This window comes from Heloderma suspectum, chromosome 5, assembly GCF_057233095.1.
Source record: "Heloderma suspectum isolate Gila_16-S chromosome 5, 16-S_ref, whole genome shotgun sequence".
NCBI classification, from domain to species: domain Eukaryota; kingdom Metazoa; phylum Chordata; class Lepidosauria; order Squamata; family Helodermatidae; genus Heloderma; species Heloderma suspectum.
This window is the reverse complement of record NC_139462.1, coordinates 102,806,341-102,830,199: the sequence shown is the minus strand read 5'-3', so window position 1 is coordinate 102,830,199 and position 23,859 is coordinate 102,806,341. Positions and strand designations below refer to the sequence as shown.

The 23,859-nt window shown below is 42.3% G+C and overlaps 1 protein-coding gene across 2 annotated transcripts in view; it reads left to right on the top strand.

The window, feature by feature from the left end:
* FAM114A1 (family with sequence similarity 114 member A1) overlaps positions 1 to 23,859 on the top strand; it is a 49,046-nt gene that overhangs the window by 12,457 nt on the left and 12,730 nt on the right. For both annotated transcript variants that reach the window (XM_084856942.1, XM_084856941.1), the window contains 9 exons: positions 1,639 to 1,749; positions 1,886 to 1,995; positions 8,069 to 8,203; positions 10,171 to 10,323; positions 15,255 to 15,378; positions 16,522 to 16,604; positions 20,837 to 21,016; positions 21,719 to 21,858; positions 22,736 to 22,808. In XM_084856942.1, the coding sequence (XP_084713068.1) occupies positions 1,639 to 1,749; positions 1,886 to 1,995; positions 8,069 to 8,203; positions 10,171 to 10,323; positions 15,255 to 15,378; positions 16,522 to 16,604; positions 20,837 to 21,016; positions 21,719 to 21,858; positions 22,736 to 22,808 (1,109 nt within the window). The remainder of the gene's footprint in view (positions 1 to 1,638; positions 1,750 to 1,885; positions 1,996 to 8,068; positions 8,204 to 10,170; positions 10,324 to 15,254; positions 15,379 to 16,521; positions 16,605 to 20,836; positions 21,017 to 21,718; positions 21,859 to 22,735; positions 22,809 to 23,859) is intronic.

Here is a 23,859-nt window from a genome sequence, read left to right as displayed (position 1 = left end):
TGTCCATTGATGCCAATGGGAGGTTTGGGTTTTTTTTTAACTTATGGCTCCTCTTTTGCTGGGGTAGGTCAAGGGATAGGTTCTGTCAGAACAGTAACACATTTATTTCAATTAGACAGAACTGCTTCTTAAGGGACTTCTCAGTTTGGCTGCTTTGTGTTTTCCCCCCATGTATTTTTCTGCCCTTGTATGTACTCTCCCAACATCGCTGCAATATCTTATGCATATATTGCATTGTTGCACTATCTTATGTAGTATAATGGACTTTGGAGGATAGTTATTACTGAATTCATCAGGTATCTCACGAGTGTTTCAGCTAGTGATTACAAAACCTTGAAGCATTATTGGAATTTTTCTTCTCATCCGTATTCCCTTTATTGCATCTCATTTTAATTGGATATCACTGATGCATAAAAATATAGTTTGTTCCAAACTAATAATGATATATTTTACCACAGTGGCAGTTTCTCATTAAATGTTTATTTATATTTTGATTTATAAACTGCACTCAATTAACCACATGTTGTTGATAACAATAAAGGGAATGAGTGATCCAACACAGTAAAAATTAATTCTCTCGTATTGAAGGTGGTGCAAGGCGCAACACAATTCTAAGTATATTTATTCAGTTTAGTCCCTAGTAAGTGTTCATTGGGCTGCTTGAAAAGTGCTGAAATTTGGCTGGATTGCACCCCAAAAATCCTACCATAGATATATGTTCTTCTAGATATAGGTAAAACTGGCAGGACAGAAATTATTCTTTAAGTATCAACTCATCCTAAAAGGAAATGTGTATAGTGCCTTTAAAGAAGAGTCTTAAAATTAAATGTTTTAATCTAAATGAATACATTGTGATTGACAGAGATCTTGGCTTCTGCGTCTGTACAAATATCAGTAAACCCAACTAGTTAATACTGAAGGGTGGTGAATTAACATTTAGGCTTCAAGACAGCAACTGTTTACCATATATAAAAGCCTTTCTTACAGAGGAATAGGTAATGTGGTGTCCATGGGTACCAGTACACCCCTGGAAACTTTTCTTGGTACCTGCCAAGGTGCTTTACCCCTTCCACTTAAAAACACACACACACACACACACACATTTTCTTACCAGCAGCTGGGATTGCTATGAAATAGGTTTCTGTTGGTGCTGGACACTGGGTTCGAAGCAGTTATTTAGGGATCACCCACCCCTAAATGCCTTATACTCAGTCTTTCATGCAGGTTACTTGTCCTTTGCAATTAGCCACACCTCCCATGGCAGCCATTTTGTGGTGGTGCCCAGGACAGTTTCTCAAATTGCCAAATGTGCTCATGGCCTAAAAAGGTTGCCCACCCCTGCTCTAATATAATCAATATTTAGCATTAGCATTGTGCATTTGAATGTTCAAAGCACTTCACATACATTATATTGATATATTTACAACAACCTTAAGAAGTTGGTCAGTATTATTATACCACCAATTGCAGAATTGGGGAGGGGGTTGGCTAAGGCTGAAAGAGAACAAAAAGCTCTCCACAACTTTTCTACTGATTAAACTGGCTCAGAAATGAGCATTTTACCTATTTTGTCTCTTTTAGATTTTCAGTAGCAAATGTACACAGAACAGTTGTATAAATATATTTGTTCTGCTGCAGGTCATGGATTAACCGCAGTCAAGGAAAAAGCAGCCACCCTCAGAATTCATGTCCCGACTCCTGGACCTTCAGAAGGTGCACATACTGACACAGCTGAGAGCTCCATCACAGGTGCTAAGTGATACACTGTCATTCACAACCTATGGTCAATGTGTACATTAAACTATTGTTTTCACATAACTGTGAATATGAAATTTGTGATCACATTTTGACATTATTTACATCTGGATTTTTTCCCCTCTTTAAGATGTGGAAGAGACCGCAGAGCAAAGTTCTCTGGAGAACCCACCTTTACCTTCATCTCCTTCCGGATCACGCGGAATGTTTTCTACCATTACTAGTGCTGTACAGAATACTGTAAGCAATTCTAGTGACAAAAAGAACAGAAAAAACAGAATACAAAAGGAAATCTAACAAAAACACACAGTTGAAAAAAAAATCTATCAAAGGTCAATAGTGATCCAGTAATTGTTTAAAAATACAATCTAAAAGAATTATCTACAGAAATCATACCGAAAATTAAGTATGTGGAGCTGCAGCTTGAAAATAACAGCACACACATACACCATTAATTCAGGAGCACTTTCTGCTCTTACACTGGGTTCTTTGGAACCTGGCTATTGTTGGCTCTCCGTTTTTGCTAATGCCATACTTTAGTAGTCCTTCATACTGAATTCTAATTCACAATAACTACTGAAATATTATGAAACTACTGAAATAAACACAAATATTGTGTTTATATTCCATTTTTGCACCAGTTAAGAGTACAGGTTTTGTGAATAAGGTACGAAAAGGGCTGTGAACCAGCATCCCATTGGACTGTGTTGGAAGTACATTTGAAGCTTACATACAGAACATCATTTCTGAAAGGGATCACACTGTTCTTTGAACATAATACAAACATATTTCTTTTCAGTAGAACTTTTGGAGATAATTCTTTTGGACTGGATTATTGCAGTATTATTGGTACATTGTTCCCTTTGACATATACACATACACTTTTCAATGGTATATTGTTATTGGACTCTGTGTGTGTGTCTGTGTTAGCAATACTAAGAAGACATCTCCATGTTTACAGAAATCAAGTATTTGGAGGGGGGAAGAGAGAATTAAATCTAGCATAGGGAGTTGCCCTAGTATAGGAAGATATACTGATCAGTGTTTAATGTGACAAACGAGTCACATGGAAGAAGGAAGAGTGCAGAATGGAAACCTCTGTTTAATATTTCTTGATTGATCAATCTTCCAGTTAGGTCATCCAGTCTCACTCTTCAAAAAGTACACCTCAATGGAGAAGCAGTAGTAGAGTTTTGAATTTTAGAAACATCAGTTTTTAACAACTTGCCTAAGGTATTTAAAATGGAAACGTTTGTCCTAAAATAGCTGATATCATTTTAATCTAAGACAATTTTCTTTATAAGGTTCTATAGCACATTTGCTAAGGATTATAGACAATTTATAACTGAAAAGCTGGCAGAAATGTTTCAGTAGCGAATGAGAACTGACACGCCATGCTGGTGATAAAGATTCTAATGAAATTCCAATCTATGGATGGTCAGCCCCATATCTTATTTCTCAAAAAGAAAAAAGTTGCACGCTGCAGTGAGAATCTGTATTTCTAGTACTTCCCACATTTTTTTTAATTGTGAAACCAGAGTTTCATGGGCAGGAGATGCTAGTTGTTGTTGTTCAGTCGTTCAGTTGTGTCCGACTCTTCGTGACCCCATGGACCATAGCACGCCAGGCCTTCCTGTCCTGCGCTCTCTCCCGGAGCGTGCTCAAGTTCATATTCATTGCAACGCTGATGCTATCTAGCCATCTCATCCTCTGCTGTCCCCTTCTCCTTTTGCCTTCAATCTTTCCCAGCATCAGGGTCTTTTCCAGTGACTTCTCTCTTCGCATTAGGTGGCCAAAATATTTGAGCTTCAGCTTCAGTATCTGTCCTTCCAATGAGCAGTCAGGGTTGATTTCCTTTAGGATTGACTGATTTGACCTCCTTGCAGTCCAGGGCACTCGTAAGAGTCTTCTCCAGCACCACAGTTCGAAAGCATCAATTCTTCGGCGCTCAGCCTTCCTTATAGTCCAGCTCTCACAGCCATACATTACTACTGGGAAAACCATAGCTTTGATTAGACGGACATTTGTCGGCAAGGTGATGTCTCTGCTTCTGACTATGCTGTCTAGGTTTGCCATAGGTTTCCTCCCAAGGAGCAAGCGTCTTTTAATTTCATGGCTACAGTCACTGTCTGCGGTGATCTTGGAGCCCAAGAAGGTAAAATCTGTCACTGCTTCCATTTCTTCCCCTTCTATATGCCAGGAAGTGATGGGGCCAGATGCCATGATCTTAGTTTTTTTAATGTTGAGTTTCAAACCAGCTTTTGCACTCTCCACTTTCACCCTCAACAAGAGGCTTTTTAGATCCCCTTTGCTTTCTGCCATTAGGGTGGTATCGTCTGCATATCTGAGGTTGTTGATAATTCTCCCAGCAATCTTAATTCCGACCTGTGATTCATCCAACCCAGCATTTTTCATGATGTACTCTGCATATAAGTTAAATAAGCAGGGTGACAATATGCAGCCTTGTCGTACTCCTTTCCCAATTTTGAACCAATCGGTTGTTCCATGTCTGGTTCTTACTATTGCTTCTTGACCCTCGTACAGGTTTCTCAGGAGACAGGTAAGGTGGTCTGGTACTCCCATCACTTTAAGAATTTGCCACAGTTTGTTGTGATCCACACAATCAAAGGCTTGAGTGTAGTCAATGAAGCAGAAATAGACGTTTTTCTGGAATTCTCTTGCTTTCTCCATGATCCAGCGAATGTTGGCAATTTGATCTCTAGTTCCTCTGCCTCTTCGAAACCCAGCTTGTACTTCCGGTAGTTCTCGGTTCGCATACTGCTGAAGCCTAGCTTGTAGGATTTTGAGCATCACCTTGCTGGCATGTGAAATGAGCACAGTTGTGCGGTAGTTTGAACACTCTTTGGCGTTGCCCTTCTTTGGAATTGGAATGTAAACTGACCTTTTCCAGTCTTGCGGCCATTGTTGAGTGTTCCAAATTTGTTGGCATATTGAATGCAGCACTTTAACAGCATCATCTTTTAGGATTTTAAATAGCTCAGCTGGAATACTGTCATCTCCGCTAGCTTTGTTGTTAGTAATGATTCCGAAGGCCCACTTGACTTCACTCTCGAGGATGTCTGGCTCAAGTTCAGTGACTGCACTATCATGGCTATCAGGGACATTCAGATCTTTCCTGTATAGTTCTTCTGTGTATTCTTGCCACCTCTTCTTAATCTCATCTGCTTCTGTTAGGTCCCTGCCTTCTTTGTCCTTTATCATGCCCGTCTTTGCACAAAACGTTCCCTTGAGATCTCCGATTTTCTTGAAGAGATCTCTAGTCTTTCCCATTCTGTTGTTTTCCTCAATTTCTTTGCATTGTTCATTTAAGAAGGCCTTCTTGTCTCTCCTTGCTATTCTCTGGAACTCTGCATTCAGTTGGATATATCTTCCCCTTTCTCCCTTGCTTTTCGCTTCCCTTCTTTCCTCAGCTACTTGTAAAGCCTCATCAGACAGCCACTTGGGATGGATTTAGTTGCTGCCTCCTGAACAATGTTACAGACCTCCATCCATAGTTCCTCAGGCACTCTGTCTATCAGGTCTAATCCCTTAAATCTATTCCTCACCTCCACTGTATATTCATAAGGGATATGATGTAGGTCATACCTGAATGGTTTAGTGGTTTTCCCTACGTTCTTCAATGTAAGCCGAAATTTTGCGAGAACCAGCTCATGATCTGAGCCACAGTCAGCTCCAGGTCTTGTTTTTGCTGACTGTATAAAGCTTCTCCATCTTTGGCTGCAAAGTACATAATCAATCTGATTTCGATATTGACCATCTGGTGATGTCCATGTGTAGAGTCGCCTCTTGTGCTGTTGGAAAAGAGTGTTTGCTATGATCAGCGTGTTCTCTTGGCAAAACTATTAGCCTTTGTCCTGCTTCATTTTGTACACCAAGGCCATGCTTGCCTGTTATCCCGGTGATTTCTTGACTTCCTACTTTTGCATTCCAATCCCCTAGGATGAAGAGGACATCTTTTTTTGGTGTTAGTTCTAGAAGGTATTGTAGATCTTCACAGAACCGATCAACCTCAGCTTCTTCGGCCTCAGTGGTTGGGGCATAGACTTGAATTACTGTGATGTTGAATGGTTTGCCTTGGATTCGTACTGAGATCATTCCATCATTTTTGAGATTGTACCCCAGTACTGCTTTTCCCACCCTTTTGTTGACTATGAGTGCTACTCCATTTCTTCTAAGGGATTCTTGCCCACAGTAGTAGATATAATGGTCACCTGAATTAAAATCGCCCATGCTTGTCCGTTTTAGTTCGCTGATTCCCAAGATGTCGATGTTCAATCTTGCCATCTCATGTTTGACCACCTCCAGCTTACCTTGATTCATTGATCTGACATTCCAGGTTTTAAACAATATTGTTCTTTACAGCATTGCACTTTCTTTTCACCACCAGACACATCCACAGCTGAGTGTCCTTTCGGCTTTGGCCCAGCTGCTTCACAATTTCTGACGCTACTTGGAAATTCCCTCTGCTCTTCCCCAGTAGTATATTGGACACCTTCTGACCTGAGTGCCTCATCTTCCAGCGTCATATTTTTTAGCCTTGTGATACATTCCAATGGGTTTTCTTGGCAAGAATACTGGAGTGGGTTGCCATTTCCTTCTCCAGTGGACCACATTTTGTCAGAACTCTCCACCATGACCTGTCTGTCTTGGGTGGCCCTGCACAGCATAGCTTATGGCTTCACTGAGTTATGCAAGCCCCTTCGCCACAACAAGGCAGAGATCCATGAAGGGGGCTGACATCAGTACAAGCTGTCAAATCTGTTAATAATTCAGATGCTTGTATAACACCTTCTCAAGTGCTATGTTTGTATGCAAGACATAGGAATGACCATCATGGCCTTATATTGCACAAAGTCCCTGCCTGCCTGTAGAATCTCCGAAACTAAGGGTGGTGGTTTATGATTTCTTTAGTGCTATGCCAGTCAGCAAAAAACAAGGAGGCACTCATTCCCTCAGTCCTCTTAAATACCATGGAGGGTTTTTTGTTTTTTTGTTTTTGCAAATGTCATCTTAACATATCCTGATAACCGAATCCACTTTGATTCCACTACATATGATTTAAAGGTTAAAATATCTATATTTACTCCCCAAGGTTTCCACTAACACATTTTGCTTTCAGGGATCCTTCCCATATCAACTTGTCAGCTGAGGAACCCCACCACATCAGCCATAGAATTTCTGCCTATTGCAGACGGTTCTGGAGATGGAGGAGTGTTCTAGGGTGCACTCTCATTTCACATGAAGCATTGACTAGGCCACTGTCTTACATGAACTGAGATGACACCCTAGTAAATGAGCATCTGTTCTCTGTGTATTATGGTTGATCAGTCATGGAGGGCAAGTTGTCTTTAGAGAAGCTTATTATCCATTACTGATCCCTTCATTGGAGAACCGGAGGGAACCCCAGTTTGAAAAACTACTACAGAAATCATCATTCTGATTTGTATGCTGCTTTTCCACAAAATGTGCCCAAAGCGGCTTACAACACAACAGCAATACTGAAATGATACTAAGATTTTTTTTATATCTGTGTTGGCACTCTCATGTTCTGTGTTCTTCAATACAAGGTTTTCCTTTTAATTAACAAAGGGAGCAATCCTATGGCCACTAGACAGCGGCTAGATGGCCATAGGATAGGTCAGTTCCTAGGAACCGACCTCGGAGCCCGCGCTCCAAGGTCAGTTCCCTGAGAACTGACCTCCACCCCCTCCCACGCTGCCTATGAGGCAGCGCGGATCAGCCCCATGATCCGTGCTCGTAAGAGGAGCGCAGAGCGGTGAAAACGGGGCATTCCTGGAGGCAGGGAGGTCAGAAGTGCTATTCCGACGTTTCCTATGCATTGTCTGGTGTCCGCCGGTGTCCGCCACCGCCCCCCCTGCTCTGACTTCCTGCGGCTAGACAGCTGAAATCAGCTGTCTAGCCGTGAATGCAGGGCGGCTGAAGCACGGAGGGGACGATCCCCTCTGCGCTGCTCCCGCCCTGCATTGGATAGACGGTCACCTCCGAGTTCAGAGGCGGATGGTTATCCCGATAGGATTGCACCCTTAAAATGTTTAACTGCAGTATGTTTTCATCTGCTATCCATTTCATTGTGAGAGATTACTAATGAAGTCATAAATACTACTATTTGCAAGGGTAGAAAAAACAGAGATGGTTAAGCATTCATAAACTGCAAATTCAGGGATCCTGTATAGATTTAAAAGGTGTCTGGAATCCAAAACAAAGGTCTTTAGAAGCAAGTGCTATTAAATACGTAAATGTGTTTAGGAATATTATTCTCTGTTTTGTGCAGGGTAAGAGTGTCTTAACTGGTGGCCTGGGTGCTTTGGAGTTCATTGGCAAGAAAACCATGAATGTCCTTGCAGAAAGTGATCCTGGATTTAAGAAAACCAAAACACTGATGGAACGAACGGTTTCCTTATCTCAGGTGAAATAAGCGAGTTGTGATCATGCAGCCATAAAAAGTGGCGCAAGCAATTGCAGCAAGGTCTGTGAAGTTGACAGTGATGATAATTTTGTGGGGCTTTTGGTTTTGAAGGGCTTCATGAGCATTTAACTTGTCTTAGTCATTAGAATAAATTAGTAACTGCCTATCCACACCAGATAATAGGTACGAGTAAGGATTTGTGTGTAGATTATGTTCTATGTGGTAATCTTCATACTGAAGATGTAGTGTATCACTTGTCATATTCCCACATCATTTTCCATGCAAGCGATAGGTGCATCCAGGAGTATCCAAAACTGGTGTGGAAACTCTCTATGTTATCGGGGGTTTGCATGTGTGGTATCATGCATGGGCAATCATTCTCAGCATGGGAAATCATTATGTGGAAGCAACTGGGGTATAATGGGTTATGAATGGTTTGTTAACCACACCAACAATCCACCCTCACCAGGTTCAGATGTCACAATAAGCCATACCAACCACCCTCCATGGCTTGAATATTCAAAATAGCTGCCATGGTGGGCTGTGGTGATTGTGTGAACTGGGCCAATGTTTTATTGCAAACATAGGTTCCTGCCTTGAAAGGTGGCTAGAAATATTTAAAATAAAAGATTAAATTTTAAAAAGTCTAAATTGCAGAAATATTGGAGTTTTACCCCTGTAAAATTAATATAATTAAGATGGTTTGATTCAATGTCAAATACTTTTTGAGCAATTCATAGCAGTTTCACATCATAAAATGAGCTACTCAAATAAATATGTGTTTAACTGGAGTGTACCTGCTCCTGTTCCAGAACAATGTTGCAAAACATATTCAAAGTTTTTTGGCTCTTATATGGGAATATCGTTTCTGGTGCTTCAACTATGGATCGTTTTGAGAATAGTCTAGGAGGAGGGAGAGTGTAGCAACCAGAAGGTTGGGGCATGGTTTGGAGCTATTGCTCTCCAGAGTAAAACATCCCATGCAGACAAACTACAATATTCAGTGAAGAGTATGAGTAGATGGTCCCTTGCATGCAGCTGGCACTGTTGTTTGGGTACAATTCTGCCTCCCAGTCTCCAGGAGAAGGTACTGAGTCTCAGAGTGAGAAGCAACTGTCTGCGTCACAGAGAACAAGATATGTAAACGTAGCAGATAGACTGGCACAAATACTGGGATCAAAAACAAAGTGGTTTACATTTCCATATCTCTTTTACAAACACAACAAGTAGGTTATTGTTCTTTCCTCACTTAACAGAAGGGAGAAAATAATCGAGGCTTAGGGTGCAATCCTCTGCATGTTTAGACATTCCCCTGGCTGGGGAATGCAGGGAGTTGTAGGCCTTTTCTCTGTCTAAACATGCATAGGATTGTGCCCTAAGATATAAAAACCTGCAAGCCCAAAGAGCCCATGGCTAAACAGGGATTCAAACCCAGGTTTTGGGGACAATAGTCTATCCACTGTATTCCTTAAGTATATAAGGGCATTTATTTACTTATTAAAACATTTATATTTACCACCCTTTGTCCAGTCAGGATTTCAGAGTGGTGTATGATCCACCAGGAAGCTCTCCTATGTGGACCTCATTGACATGGATGTGGGAAACACAAAAGCACATGCTTATTCTCATTATAACAGAGTATAGAATAACCCCTTTTATATATCTTGTTACAAATGGTGGTTTTACTTGAACTATTATTTATACCTGGTGTTGTGTTTGAAGCCACTTAATTAAAAAAACCACCCAACAATAATGACAGCTAATTGGAAAACCTACACAGAAAGCCTTGCTTAAAATTCTTTACTAGAATTGTTTTGATAAAACAGTGAAACATTTTACCTCTGCTAGTATGATCCAACCCCAATTTTTATTATTATTGCCTAGAGGAGCTGAGTCTGAAAGTGATAAAATCTGTCAAATTTGCCATGCACCCAATAAACCAGAAACCATGATCTATATTTCCTCAGCTGTTGCGAGAAGCTAAAGAGAAAGAGAAGCAGAGACTGGCCCAGCAAGTCACATTCGAAAGGACGGCACATTATGGGCTTCTTTTTGATGAGTTTCAGGGTCTGTCTCATCTGGAAGCTCTGGAAATTCTCTCTAATGAAAGTGAAGCCAAGGTACAGTAAATGGACCGTATAAATCACAATAACAAGAATGCTTACTGGGACATATTTCTCAAAAATAGCTCCCAGTAAGATTGAAACCGTTTCTCTACCAAAGCAGGAACAACAATTTGAGCTTATTTATTTAGCCATTTGAATTTATACTCTGCCCTAACCTGTAGACTCAGAGTGGCTCACAACATTTTAACATTTCTCTACTGTCCTTGGTTATTAGTGCCTGATGCTCACCACCATTGTAGGAACAAGAATCCCCTTATTCCACCCTTTTCTAATCTCTGTGCTCATTGCTTCCATGAACAGATTTTTTAAATATTGAAAGCAAATCCCCAATGAAATATCCACTGTCCATTGTTTCCTATCTAAAAGAATACCACACACTCTCCAATCCTGAGGTGGGGAAATCTGGCAACCCACCTGCAGGGGTTCCAGATCCAGCCCAGCAGCTTCTTTCCCTGCCCCTATCCCCTCTGCTACAGAGAGAAAAGTTCTTATCTCTGATCGGCAGCTGGTCAGAGATAAGAGCTTTTTCCTGCAGGGCAGAGGGGGTGGGGCTAGGAGAGGAAACTGCTGAGAGATTCAGTCCTGTTTCTTTTTGAGCCTTGTTGTGAAGAGGTTAGTCCTACTTACATCTGAGTAGTCATGCAGATGCTTGCCCCGCTTACTTGTGAATAGACGTGTTTCTCATGCTTACTTCTGAGTAGGCATGCTTCCTACTATAAATTGGTACCAATGGATTGGGGGTTATATTTTTCAGCCCTGCTAACTTTTGCATTCGGCCCATCCACCACTGGAATGCAGCCCCAGAGAGTTTCTCCAAAAGAACCAAGGGCCAAAAGAACGTTCCTCAGTCCTGCTCCAGTCTTTCCCTTTTTTCATAATCACCCCCTAACCCACAGATCCCCAACCTTTTTGGACCTGTGTGCACATTTGGGAATTTGAGAAATTGCTGCGGGCACCATGACAAAATAACTCTTGTGGCTAGTGGGAACCTGGCTGGTCAAACAAGGTGGGAAGGAGAGAAATAACAAGGCTAGAGGCTGGGAGGGAGAGGGAAATAGAAAGGAGAAAGGGGTGAAAGACTGAGGCTAGAGGCTAGGAGGGGGGAGAAACAACAAGATAAAGGGGGTGACTGGGAGAGAAAAAGCAAGGTTAGGGCCTAGGAAGAGAGAAAAAGAAGGCTAGGGATGGGGAAGGGAGAGAAATAGTGAGGAAAGGGGTTGGGTGGAGAAAAATAGCAGGGCTAGAGACCTGGAGTGGAGACATGAGAGAGAGAGAGAGAGAGAGAGAGAGAGAGCGCACGCGCAAAGGGGAAAGATCTGTGTGGACAGAAGAAGATTGGGTGGGGTTCCTTCTCTTCCTGCTCACTGAACAGCTGATCAGTAGCAGGTTCAGGAACAGGAAGGAGAACCTGGTGCCTAACATTTTTCAAGGTTTTTTAAAATTAAAAATAACTTCTGAAAAGGCAGGGAGTGGTGGTGAGCTTCATGGGTGTTGTTGGAGGCCCCGTGGGTGCTGTGTTGGGGACCCAGCTGTAACCTACTTAAAGTGTGGCATGTAGTTTTCCTCTTAAGCTGTGTAAGTGCATTGGAGGTTCCAGAGTTGGCTCTTTAGCTCTGCCTTGCATCTGTGTATTGAACACAACATTTGGATAGAGTCTCTGTGCAGAATCCAGTACTCTTAGGCCCAGTCTTTGCAATCTATGTATTAATGTAAAAGTGGCAACCTTTACATCAATCCAAAAATTCTATGACAACTATTATAGAAGATTAATAGCATAAAATGATGGCCTCCAGGCTATCTTTTTTTTAATCTGAGCTATTTTTTTATTACAATGTCCTATTATCCTTTGTCATATGTAGATGCTGGATGACTTTGATCTTTAACAAGTCATATTTTAACAAGGTTTATATGACAAGTAGCTTTTATCTCAGTGTTGCATTTATTGACTTCAGTAGGAAATAATCATTCAGAATTCTCAACAGTGGAGTTTATATGCTTACAGTGCAATCATGTGCATGTCTACTCAGAAGACCCATTGAGTTCAATGGGGCTTACTCCAAGGTAAATGGGTATATGATTGCAGCCGGAGGGAGCAATCCTATGTCCCCTAGACAGCATCTCGGGGACAGAGAATTGTTTGGTTTCCTAGCTCTGAGCACATAGGCAGGGTTCCAAGCTTGGAGCATGGACATGGGGAAAAGGAGGCATTTCCGGGGGCAGGAAGGGCAGGAGATGGCGGTGGCAGCCATACAAGAAATCCTATGACACCTCGTGTTCTGCATTGGATACTCATAAGCCTTCAAGTTCGGAGGCTTACAAGTGCCCAGGGCAAATCCGATAGGATTGCACCTAAGGCTACTATCCTATACCCGCTTACTTTGGAGTAAGCCCCATTGAATTAAATGGGTGTTATGTCTGAGTAGACATATATAAGATTGCACTGTAAGACTTCAATCCTATGCATACTTTCTTGGGAGTAACCCCCATAGAATTCAGTGGGGCTTATTTCCAAGTAAACATGCATAGGATTGCACTGAGTTCCAAGTTCACATCTCAAAGTGAAAGTGTGTTGCTCTTTTCTATCTTAACTTTTAAGTCTAAATGCTTTTGTCCCTCTACAATACGGGCATTACAGCTTGTAGTTATGAGATGATGTTGCCCTTAAGAAAGAAGGGAAGGGGAATCTCATTTACTTATTTTTTTGGAAATAATTAACAGGTCAGTAAACATGAAGCATGCCTACAGGAAGCAACCACAAAATAATTGAACCAAAGTACTTAGATTTGAGATAGTTTATTCCTGTTGAACTCAATTGCATTACTTCAGTTCAAATGTAAGAATTATGCTTTAACTAAACTGTAGTCTGAAGCTCAATCCTATATACCAGAGATGTAGAACCTCAGGCCTGGAGGCCAAATCTGGCCCTCTGGGATTCTCCAAAAAGCCACGCTCCCTTCCTTTGGTCCCACCTCCTTCCCCAATCACCAGTTGTTTGGTAATTTCCTGGGTGGTGTGCAGTTAACCCTTCCGCCCTATTCTAACAGTTTGAAAGGCCTCTCCTAAGGCTTAGTTACAGGCAGTAAGAGCTTTAAGATAAAATATGCTGGTATTTTGGGCCCTGCTCCTTTTGTTGCTGACGCCACCTCCTTTTGCCTTCAGTCTCACCCACCACTGGTATGAGGCCCCAGAGCGTCTCCAAAATGGAATCCAGCCCTCAGGCTGAAATAAGTTCTGCACCCATACTGTACACACTTACCTGAGAATGAATTTCATTGAACTCAGTGGGATTTAAACTTTTGAGTGAACGTGTATAGGACCACACTAAGTTTCAAACCTGTGTCGTTGGATTAGCGAGTATTGCTCAGATTGAGGGTATCATGACACGAAATGCTACAGTTGGTGGGATGTTGGCACTGAAGTCAGTTTCATGGTGTTGTGTTAGTGCAGCGCTGTGGGTTGGGATTGGTGTGGATGAAGCAGACACAGCTGGACGGACAGCACAATGCTGTTGCTCAGCACAGAAACAGTCAAACAGGAGTAAATGGAGAGAGCAGTTCATCTCTGCAACATCGTAAAGTCTTTTCAGCCAATGCAAATCCAGAAAATGGTCAGAAGGAATGCAACACAGTTCTACTACTGAAGCTATGCAAGTTTTGCCCTGTGGCTTTTGCGGATGGAAGACCACCTGTGATCCATATGTACACCACTCTGAGGGTGTTTCTACATTAAGCAAAAAACCCGCATCCTTACCAGGGCTTTCTGCTTTCGGTTTCTTTGCGAGATTAGGATGGGCTGCTTTACATAGCAGACATGTGGTTTGAATCAAGGAAAGTCCTTCCTCGGCAAGTTCATAGCACTACATCAGCATTACACACTGCCAATATGGTGCCATTAACTTTTATTACCAGCTTATCTCTGATCTTTTTGAAAGCAGGATATAAAGGGGGAAATGTGCGGGAGACGTCCTGGAGGTTGACAATGTCATGTAAACAACCCGCAAACTTCTATGAGTTACCAGTCACAAGCACACAATAAAGTGCTTGTGTAGAGGCACCCTGAGCTCTTTGAAGGAAGAGAAGGGTGTAATAAGAAATGAAAAAAATAGTTAAGGGAGAAATCCTATGGCCACTAGACAGCAGCTAGATGGCCAAAGTATATGTTGTTTTCCAGGAACCAACCCCGGAGCCCGTGCTCTGAGGTTGGTTGCCGGAGAACTGACCTCCCCGCACTTGGAACAGCCCCGTCCTCTGCACTCACAAGAGGAGCACAGAGCAGCCAGAAAGGGGCATGGCTGGGGGCGTTCCAGGGCAGGGAGAGCGTAACTGCCTGTACGACACATCCAACGTGTCGTACAGCAGCCTCCTTCCCCACTCCGTCCTCCCATGGCTAGACAGCCACAATCGGCTGTCTAGCCGAAAAAGCAGGGCAGGAGAAGCACGGAGGGAATGATCCCCTCCATGCGTCTTCTGCCCTGCTTTGGATAGGCGGTCGCCTCCAAGTTCAGAGGCAGCCGCCTATCTAGATAGGATTGCTCCCTAAGTTGCTGCAAACCTAATATAATAATGTGGTATTAGAATATTGTGTTTCTTCTGGCACCTCCTGAGGGCATTGTTACTTCCGGAAGCCTTCCTTGATTGATTAAATTTGTCCTTAGAGGAACTTGTCTCTTTTAAAATGTTTTAACTGTTTTAACATGGTGTTTTATTCTTTTATCCTTGCTGTTCACCACTCTGAAATCTTTTGATGTGGAGTGGTATGTAAATATTATAAATAAATAAATAAAATTAGTGTGGGGTTGGAAGCAGTATAAACAGTGAGAACAGACTTGCTCCATTTTTCTCACACATGATGCGCTGGAGCTTCACTGAAATTCTCTGTCCCAGCTATGCATATCTTGGGTTAGTTATCATTATTTTCTGTTTCAGATACAATTATATTTGGCATCACTTGAAGGAGAGGAGTTGGAAACAGCAAAAACTGCTTTAATTGCTATTAAGACAATATTCCTTTCTCAAGAAACAGATAACGAAGACAACGAAGCAAAGAAAGGTAGTTGCAGAAGTACTGATATATCACAAGCGTGATACAGAAAAATCTACATGTTTTATTCAAAACAACTGAATCGTTGTTAGTTATTAATCTGTTAGTTATTAGTGACCTCATCCTCAAAGTGATGTGCCTGAAGACCTTCCCATTGAAGATACTGGTGTCCAAGTTAATAGTAGACTAGTTACCATGAAAAGGTTGCACGCCACTTTAACAAATGGAACATATGTGGCACAAAATCAAAGGGCCTTACACATGAATACCTTTGTACAAAATTGTACCTACTGCAAGCAGAAAAAGAACTGAAATTAAGAGATTAGGTGTGGCACTAGGACAGGGCTCCTAGTGGGCACATTTGGAAATTTGTGAAAGTGTCCTGGGTACAACCATAAAATGGCTGCCATTGGTGGGCTTGGGTAGTCACAAGGACAAGTAAGGTGCCCAGAGGAATCATGGGAAATTAAGATGGCAGTTCTAGAGGCTCCCATTTCAGTTGGAAGCAATCCCAGCTGCCAATAAAAATATATAAAAATATTTTTAAAATAAAAATTGGGAGGAGTAGGGTATCTTGGTGGGCACCAAAGAAGGTGTCTGGGGGCACATTGATGCCTGCAGGCATCACGTTGCCTACCCCTGAACTAGGATTAGAAGTCACAAAACTAGATATTATCGATTAAATTGGAGAAGGCCAACTGGTGACACAGAAGCCACATCCAGTCACATTCTGATGTTGTCCAACCCCTTCCCCCAATGTCAGTTTGGAAGTGTGAGTCAGTGCATCTTCCCTGGCAAGAGTTCTTCCCACTGCACATACGCTAGAGGAAAAATGAAGAAAAAAAGACATAAGTGATATGTCTTTAGTAGTAGTATCTGTTTTGGCCCTGAAAATACTTCCAAGTGGACGATATTATCTATTGAAGAATAGCTAAGGATGTGGAATATTACATCATCAATTTCTATTATGGTCATAGACCAGCAAGGGATGTAGAATATTCTGCTGAGGAAGCTCACTCATTTCTTAACGTTTAAGGAAGGGAGGGAGAGAGAAGGAATATCTTTATAAATAATTAGAATTTGTGCCTTTGGAGAATAGAAGATATGGTCAAAATATTTCAAGGAATTTTTTTCTCTTGACCTTTGCAACAGATATGGGAGATGAGTTTGTTACCATGCTTACAGAATTGCTGTTTGAACTACATGTTGCTGCTACTCCTGATAAACTTAACAAGGTGGGTGACTTTGCTTACTAAGAACCTAGCTCAGTGAAATAGTTGAGTGAAACTGAGGGCACGTCGGTTCAAAAGGCACACTAGGCAACAGAGAACAGTGGTGTAATTGCAGCTTTGGTAAAATCATAGCAATATGTAGAGAGCGCTGTGGTAAAGGATATAAAACAAACCATACTGAGCAAAGAAGATAGATACCTGTATCCTAATAAATATGTCCATATATTATTTGTATTCCCAAAATCTGATTTCCTAGAATAAGAGATGACATTAATTTTGCTTTTCAAAGGCAGTATCCTATACTACCTGACTGCTAGCAGAACTGGCCACTAGTACAACAAGAAATTGTAGTTCCAGAAACATGCAGAAACGAGCGGCAACACTTGTTTCCAGTATGGGACAGGTTAGCGGAGTTCACAGACAGGACCACCACTGAGTGGCTCCTGTTGCGTGAGTGGTTGGCTCTGGTTGTAAGAAAGAACCAGTGTAGGCACAGTGGCCATCTAGGATACTGCCTCAAATTCACAATTTTTGATGGAATATTTTTTCATGATGGCCTCAGCTGCTGAATTTTGGTGTCCAGAATGTCTTTGTCAAGAAAATCCAAATTCTCTACTCAGATTATGCAGCTCATAACGAACGGTGAAAATGTGCAAGAACAGAAAGGCATGTGGGAAGTGGAAGACATGCAGAACAATGACTGGGTTCCCCTGACACGACAACCCATCAAGGGTGACAAGCCACGGTGGGTTGTTGTGTCATCTGAACCCAGACTGACCCCACAGGGTGGCTTGCGCATGGGCAACAAGCCACCCTAACAACCCATGGCTTGTTCCACAGGTTGTTTTACCCACGATGGGTTGGCATGCCATCCAAACCCAGCGCTGCCAACTCATTGTGGGTAGTGGCATTGGCCAGTGAGCCCCTCAGCCAGAGCAGCAGAAATCCCTGCCACTCTTCCCGAGTGCAGCTGCGATCACTCTTTGTGATCGCAGGCAAGCCACTTGCCCCTTGCCAATGACAGCCCCTCCAAATGTGCCCAAATGGCACTTTGGAGGGGCTGTCACTGCCTCCCCCTGGCTCCCACCAAGCCCCCCGTCCCTGATCCAATCACAACCCCGGTCATGGTTGGAGCCTTTAAAAAAAAGTTCCTTTATTTGCGCAAAAACAGGGCCAGATTTTTTTCTTATTTTCCTGGCCCTGGGGAATGTGTGCGACAGCGCACACGCACACACCTTTTTATTTATTTATTTATTTTTGTGCGTTTTTGGAGTTGCACACTTGCACAGCTCCAACTGTCCAAAATATACAGGCTTGCCTTGCCTGGAGCCTTGTATGTCTGAGTTGTCAACCTTACTAGGTAAAAGTAAAGGCTACACTGTATATAGACTGTTTTGGCAGCCTTTGACAGTTAACAGGTAGGGAAATGGGTTGTAGATTACTCCTTTAGCAAGGGGATCCCCAGGATTCCAAAGGTTGCAGTGAACCTTGGGGGTGCCCTGCTTTGAATCCCCGGTTGCCCGAAACCCCGGCAACAGTTTTTCATAGAAATGTGCATGCCACTCCCTTTTTCTCTTCCAAACACAGTAACTGCGTTTAGTTTGACAGCTGCCAAACTAGACATGATCGCTGCGACTGGGATAGAAATAGAGGGTGGTGTGTACTTTCCTATGAAAACCAGTTGCTGCCGACTTAGGGATGGGTGGAGTAAGACTAGGACACCCCAAGGGAAACCCTTTAAATCCTAGGGATCCCCTTGCTAAGTGGGTAATGTCGAGCTCTTCACAAGTGGGGCAAGCATGTATATTTTAGACAATTGGAGTTGTGCAAGTGCTCAACTCCAAAAACTTTCCCCCCAAAGAAAGGGGGGTTTGCACACATTCTCCAGGACCAGGAAAATGTGGGGGGAAATCCAGCCCTGTTTTTGTGCAAAAAGAAAAAAAAAACAAGGTTCCGACCACAGCCAGTTGTTGTTGTTGTTCAGTCGTTCAGTCGTGTCCGACTCTTTGTGACCCCATGGACCATAGCACGCCAGGCCTTCCTGTCCTCCGCTCTCTCCCGGAGTGTGCTCAAGTCCATATTCATTGCATCGGTGATGCTACCTAGCCATCTCATCCTCTGCCGTCCCCTTCTCCTTTTGCCTTCAATCTTTCCCAGCATCAGGGTCTTTTCCAGAGAGTTTTCTCTTTGCATTAGGTGGCCAAAATATTTGAGCTTCAGCTTCAGTATCTGTCCTTCCAATGAGCAGTCAGGGTTGATTTCCTTTAGGATTGACTGATTTGATCTCCTTGCAGTCCAGGGGACTCGTAAGAGTCTTCTCCAGCACCACAGTTCGAAAGCATCGATTCTTCGGCACTCAGCCTTCCTTAAAGTCCAGCTCTCACAGCCATACGTTGCTACTGGGAAAACCATAGCTTTGATGATACAAACCTTTGTCGGCAAGGTGATGTCTCTGCTTCTTACTATGCTGTCTAGGCGTGCCATAGCTTTCCTCCCAAGGAGCAAGCGTCTTTTAATTTCATGGCTACAGTCACCGTCTGCAGTGATCTTGGAGCCCAAGAAAATAAAATCTGTCACTGCTTCCATTTCTTCCCCTTCTATATGCCAGGAAGTGATGGGGCTAGATGCCATAATCTGAGTTTTTTTAATGTTGAGTTTCAAACCAGCTTTTGCACTCTCCACTTTCACCCTCCACAAGAGGCTCTTTAGATCCTCTTTGCTTTCTGCCATTAGGGTGGTATTGTCTGCGTATCTGAGGTTGTTGATAATTCTCCCGGCAATCTTAATTCTGACCTGTGATTCATCCAACCTGGCGTTTCTCATGATGTACTCTGCATATAAGTTAAAAAAGCAGGGTGACAATATGCAGCCTTGTCATACTCCTTTCCCAATTTTGAACCAATCGGTTGTTCCATGTCTGGTTCTTACTGTTGCTTCTTGTCCCTCGTACAGGTTTCTCAGGAGACAGGTAAGGTGGTCTGGTACTCCCATCTCTTTAAGAATTTGCCACAGTTTGTTGTGATCCACACAATCAAAGGCTTGAGCATAGTCAATGAAGCAGAAATAGACGTTTTTCTGGAATTCTCTTGCTTTCTCCATGATCCAGCAAATGTTGGCGATTTGATCTCTAGTTCCTCTGCCTCTTTGAAATCTAGCTTGTACTTCCGGCAGTTCTCGGTTCACATGCTGCTGAAGCCTAGCTTGTAGGATTTTGAGCATAACCTTGCTGGCATGTGAAATGAGCGCAATTGTACAGTAGTTCGAACACTCTTTGGCGTTGCCCTTCTTTGGAATTGGAATGTAAACTGACCTTTTCCAGTCTTGTGGCCACTGCTGAGTGTTCCATATTTGTTGGCATATTGAGTGCAGCACTTTTACAGCATCATCTTTTAGGATTTTAAATAGCTCAGCTGGAATACTGTCATCTCCGCTAGCTTTGTTGTTACTAATGCTTCCTAAGGCCCACTTGACTTCACTCTCTAGGATGTCCGGCTCAAGTTCAGGGACCGCACTATCATGGCTATCAGGGACATTCAGATCTTTCCTGTATAGTTCTTCTGTGTATTCTTGCCACTTCTTCTTAATCTCATCTGCTTCTGTTAGGTCCCTGCCTTCTTTGTCCTTTATCATGCCCGTCTTTGCACAAAACGTTCCTTTGAGATCTCCAATTTTCTTGAAAAGATCTCTAGTCTTTCCCATTCTATTGTTTTCCTCGATTTCTTTGCATACCAGGGTCATGATCAAAGCAGAGACAGAGGGCTTGGCAGCAGACAAGATGAGTTCTGCCACCAAGTCCCCTGGGATACCAGCTGGAGACAGCTGGAGGACCGAGGGGGAAGGAGAGATAAAACAACCCACAGTGGGCCCAAACATCTGTCAGGCTCACTGTAGGTTGTTCAGACAACAACCTACACTGTGTAGCTGATGTTGCAGGGTGGGTTGTCATGTCATGCAAACTCACCCAATGGAACTAAGTGGAAAGAAAATACTGATACACTGTTCTGCAAATGCTTGCACAAGCACCAGCAGAAGAGTTTATGCACTGCTATATAGGTAGACACCATAGCAGTTTTCATGCTTACATGGGGAATCTTCTGCCAGTGAAGATAATAGGTAGCCTCTTTATGCAGGATTCCAGGTGTGCAGTTCTAAAGCATTACATAGGGAAAGAGCATGTCATGTCATTGTTCCTGTTACCTGTTGTGGTGTTACCTTTTGTGGTGTGTGTCTTGCAGGCTAGGAAGAAAGCTTATGATTGCTTGGAGGAAGCTGGTCTCCCCACATCTATAGAAATGGATGAGAACCCAGCAGAGATGGATTCAACTAAAAAAGATGAAGAAAAACAAGAAGATGAAGAAAGGCCTCAAACAGGAGAATCTGGAAACAGAGAAGAAGGAAAAAACAAAACTGTAGAGGTGAGAGATGTGGAGGTTTCTGTATGATAGCCTGGCGAAGATCCAGGCAAAGATCGTAAAGAGCCACCAGTATTTATCTTCCTAAAGCACCTTCTGGATATCTTTGTCCAAGGATACGTTTGGGCCTTTTGGTTATGTCTGTCTTCACAAAGGATTTCTTCCTCCTTTTTAGTCCTTATCTGCCTCCTCCACCTATTATATCCTGAAAGTTTCTAGAAAATTATTTTTTAGAAATGTCTAGACTGGGTTTGCCATTGCTTAGATAGGCACATCATAATGACAAAAGCTAAGACATGGCATCTTTCTTAGATAGGCACTTTGTAATGACAAAAGCTAAGACATGTCCATCTGAAGATACATCTTTTCTGTGCTCCTGGCTGAAATAACGTCATCTAAATCTGACTTCAGAGCTTGGCATTGTGTGGGCTGGCTTTGGAGCATAAACAGTGCAAACCATAAATTTGTCAATAACATTTTCCCCAATTACCTGTGAGATAAAATACATTTTATGACAAGGTACCGTTAGAATTGCTTTTTAATTAAGTTACAACAGCATGTCATTTCAAGGTGCATAACTAATTATATTTCCTGGACACATTTGCACTGATATTACTGTGTCAGTGCATTGCTTATTTTAGAATTCAATGCATTTGTGTTACTCCATAGAATTCCTTGCACCGAGTCTTTTGTATTTCTTCCCAGGAAATCTACATGTTGTCTATCGAAAGCCTTGCTGAGGTAACAGCCCGTTGCATTGAGCAGCTCCATAAATTAGCAGAATTAATTCTTCATGGACAAGAAGTTGAAAAGCCTGCCTTGGATCAAGCAGAAGTTCTAACAAAGTGAATACATTTTTATTCTCATTCTTCCATTTCTATGCGTGCTTGTTTAATGATTTCCCTGGGTGGTTCACTAGTAGAAGGCATTTGGTGATTTTCACCTCCCTCATGAAGAACCGCACTGTTCTATCTTTGCAGGACCACCAGAATGCCTTTGTATAATGGAGGACATTGGTGTTGGTATTGGCATACTTCATCTTATGTACTGGTATGCTGGTGCAACAGGTCTTTGAATCACATACCCAAATCTTAGACCCTGCCTATACTACAAATTGACTTTGGTTCTGTGCCCCAAAGAAACCTAGGAATTGCAATTTGTTGAGGTGCCAGAAACTCTGTTAGGGACCCCTAGCATTCTGCACAGAGCTACATTTTCTAGGATTCATGGAAATGGCTGCTAAAGCATTTTAGGTCTGTAAGAGGGGCATGCCCCTAAAATTTCATGTGTCCTCCTCATACACAAACTGCGATTCATTTCAAATCTAGGAATGTAGGAAGCTGCCTTACACCGAGTGGTCCACTTAGCTCAGTGTGGTCAACAATGACTGGTAGTGGCTCTTCAGGGTTTCACGCAGAAGTCTTTCCCAGCCCTACCTGGAGATGTCAGAGATAGAATTTGGGGGTCTGCTTCACGCAAAGCATGTGCTCTACCACTGCAGCATTTCTCCTACTGCCAAAATGATGTTTCCATAGCAATTGTGATTTGTTGGCGTATCCTTGAGAGTACAGTATCCTTATAAAGATGTAACATGTATGCATTTATTACATTAGTTTCAGTTAATTGCTACTCATCTGTGTTTTAGTGAAATATGCAATAAAATATTCAATAATATGTTAGTAAGAATATATATTAGTGATATTGTTGTTGTTTCTCTAATAGTTTAACAAGTACAATGTGTAATGAAGTCTCATCCCTATCAAAACAATTTTCTGATGTTTTAACTTCAGTTGGGGTAAGTTTTTAAGCGATTTTGTTTATTAACATCATTTTTTAACATCAGAGTATCATTCCTTGGAGCTTTTCTATATGAGACTGTTAATCCACTGTACCTACTTCCGGTTTTATCACAGAATTGAGATCCAAGCACTATTGCATTCATTCATTTCATTTACACGAAGAGTGTTTTCTGCTTTTCCACTACATAACCTCTAGGTGGCACTGTGATATAGCAGAATAGCACAAATACAGAAGTGGAAAAAGTGTTTTCTTTTGCTTTCTTTAAATAATACTGCATTTTCCTTGCTCTAAAAAAATTCACAAAAATTCTGTTTAAAAACAGAAGCAAAGCTGGAGGGTCACAATTTTGTCAAAAGAACCCGTAAACAACCATGAGTAGTGAATGATGAGCACACAATAGAGGCTTCATGTAGAAAAGCTCCTAGATGAGAAAACCAGGAAGTAGTGGTATCAGAATCCTATTTCAGATGGGGATCCAAGTGCACAGCATAGTTCATCAGAGAACCATAAGCATTAGCACAGCTGCAGCTGTGTCCTTTACCTTGTTTGCGTGCAGATAGCAGCAGATGTGAGTTTGCTAAGACCTTCCCTCCCCTCCAGCTGATTTTTGGGATGGGGGCTTTTTCTTGTCTCATGCAAATGAATGGAGAAATTGCTCCATTCACTTGCATGGGGATGGGGAGAAGGGAGAAAAAGGAAAGAAAGAGAAAAGAAAAGGGACTGGGGGGAGGGGCAAAGAAGGCAAACCAGAGAGAGAGAGAGAGAGAGAAGGAAAGGTAGAAAAGAGCCAGAGAGTGAGAGAGAAGCCAGAGTGAGTAGTGCACAGATAAGGTGCACAATCATGTGCACATACAGAGATAAGGGGGCCTCTCCGAACATGTTTGTGATTGGGTCCCCACTCCTCTACAATTTGTGGTGGTGCCCAGCGCACTTTTTCAAAATGCCAAATCTGCCCATGAGCCCAAAAAGGTTGGAGACTCCTGACCTAAGTGATGCTACAGTTACAGGAGCTTCCAAAAAGGTGACAACAAATGAGAGAGAGAGGT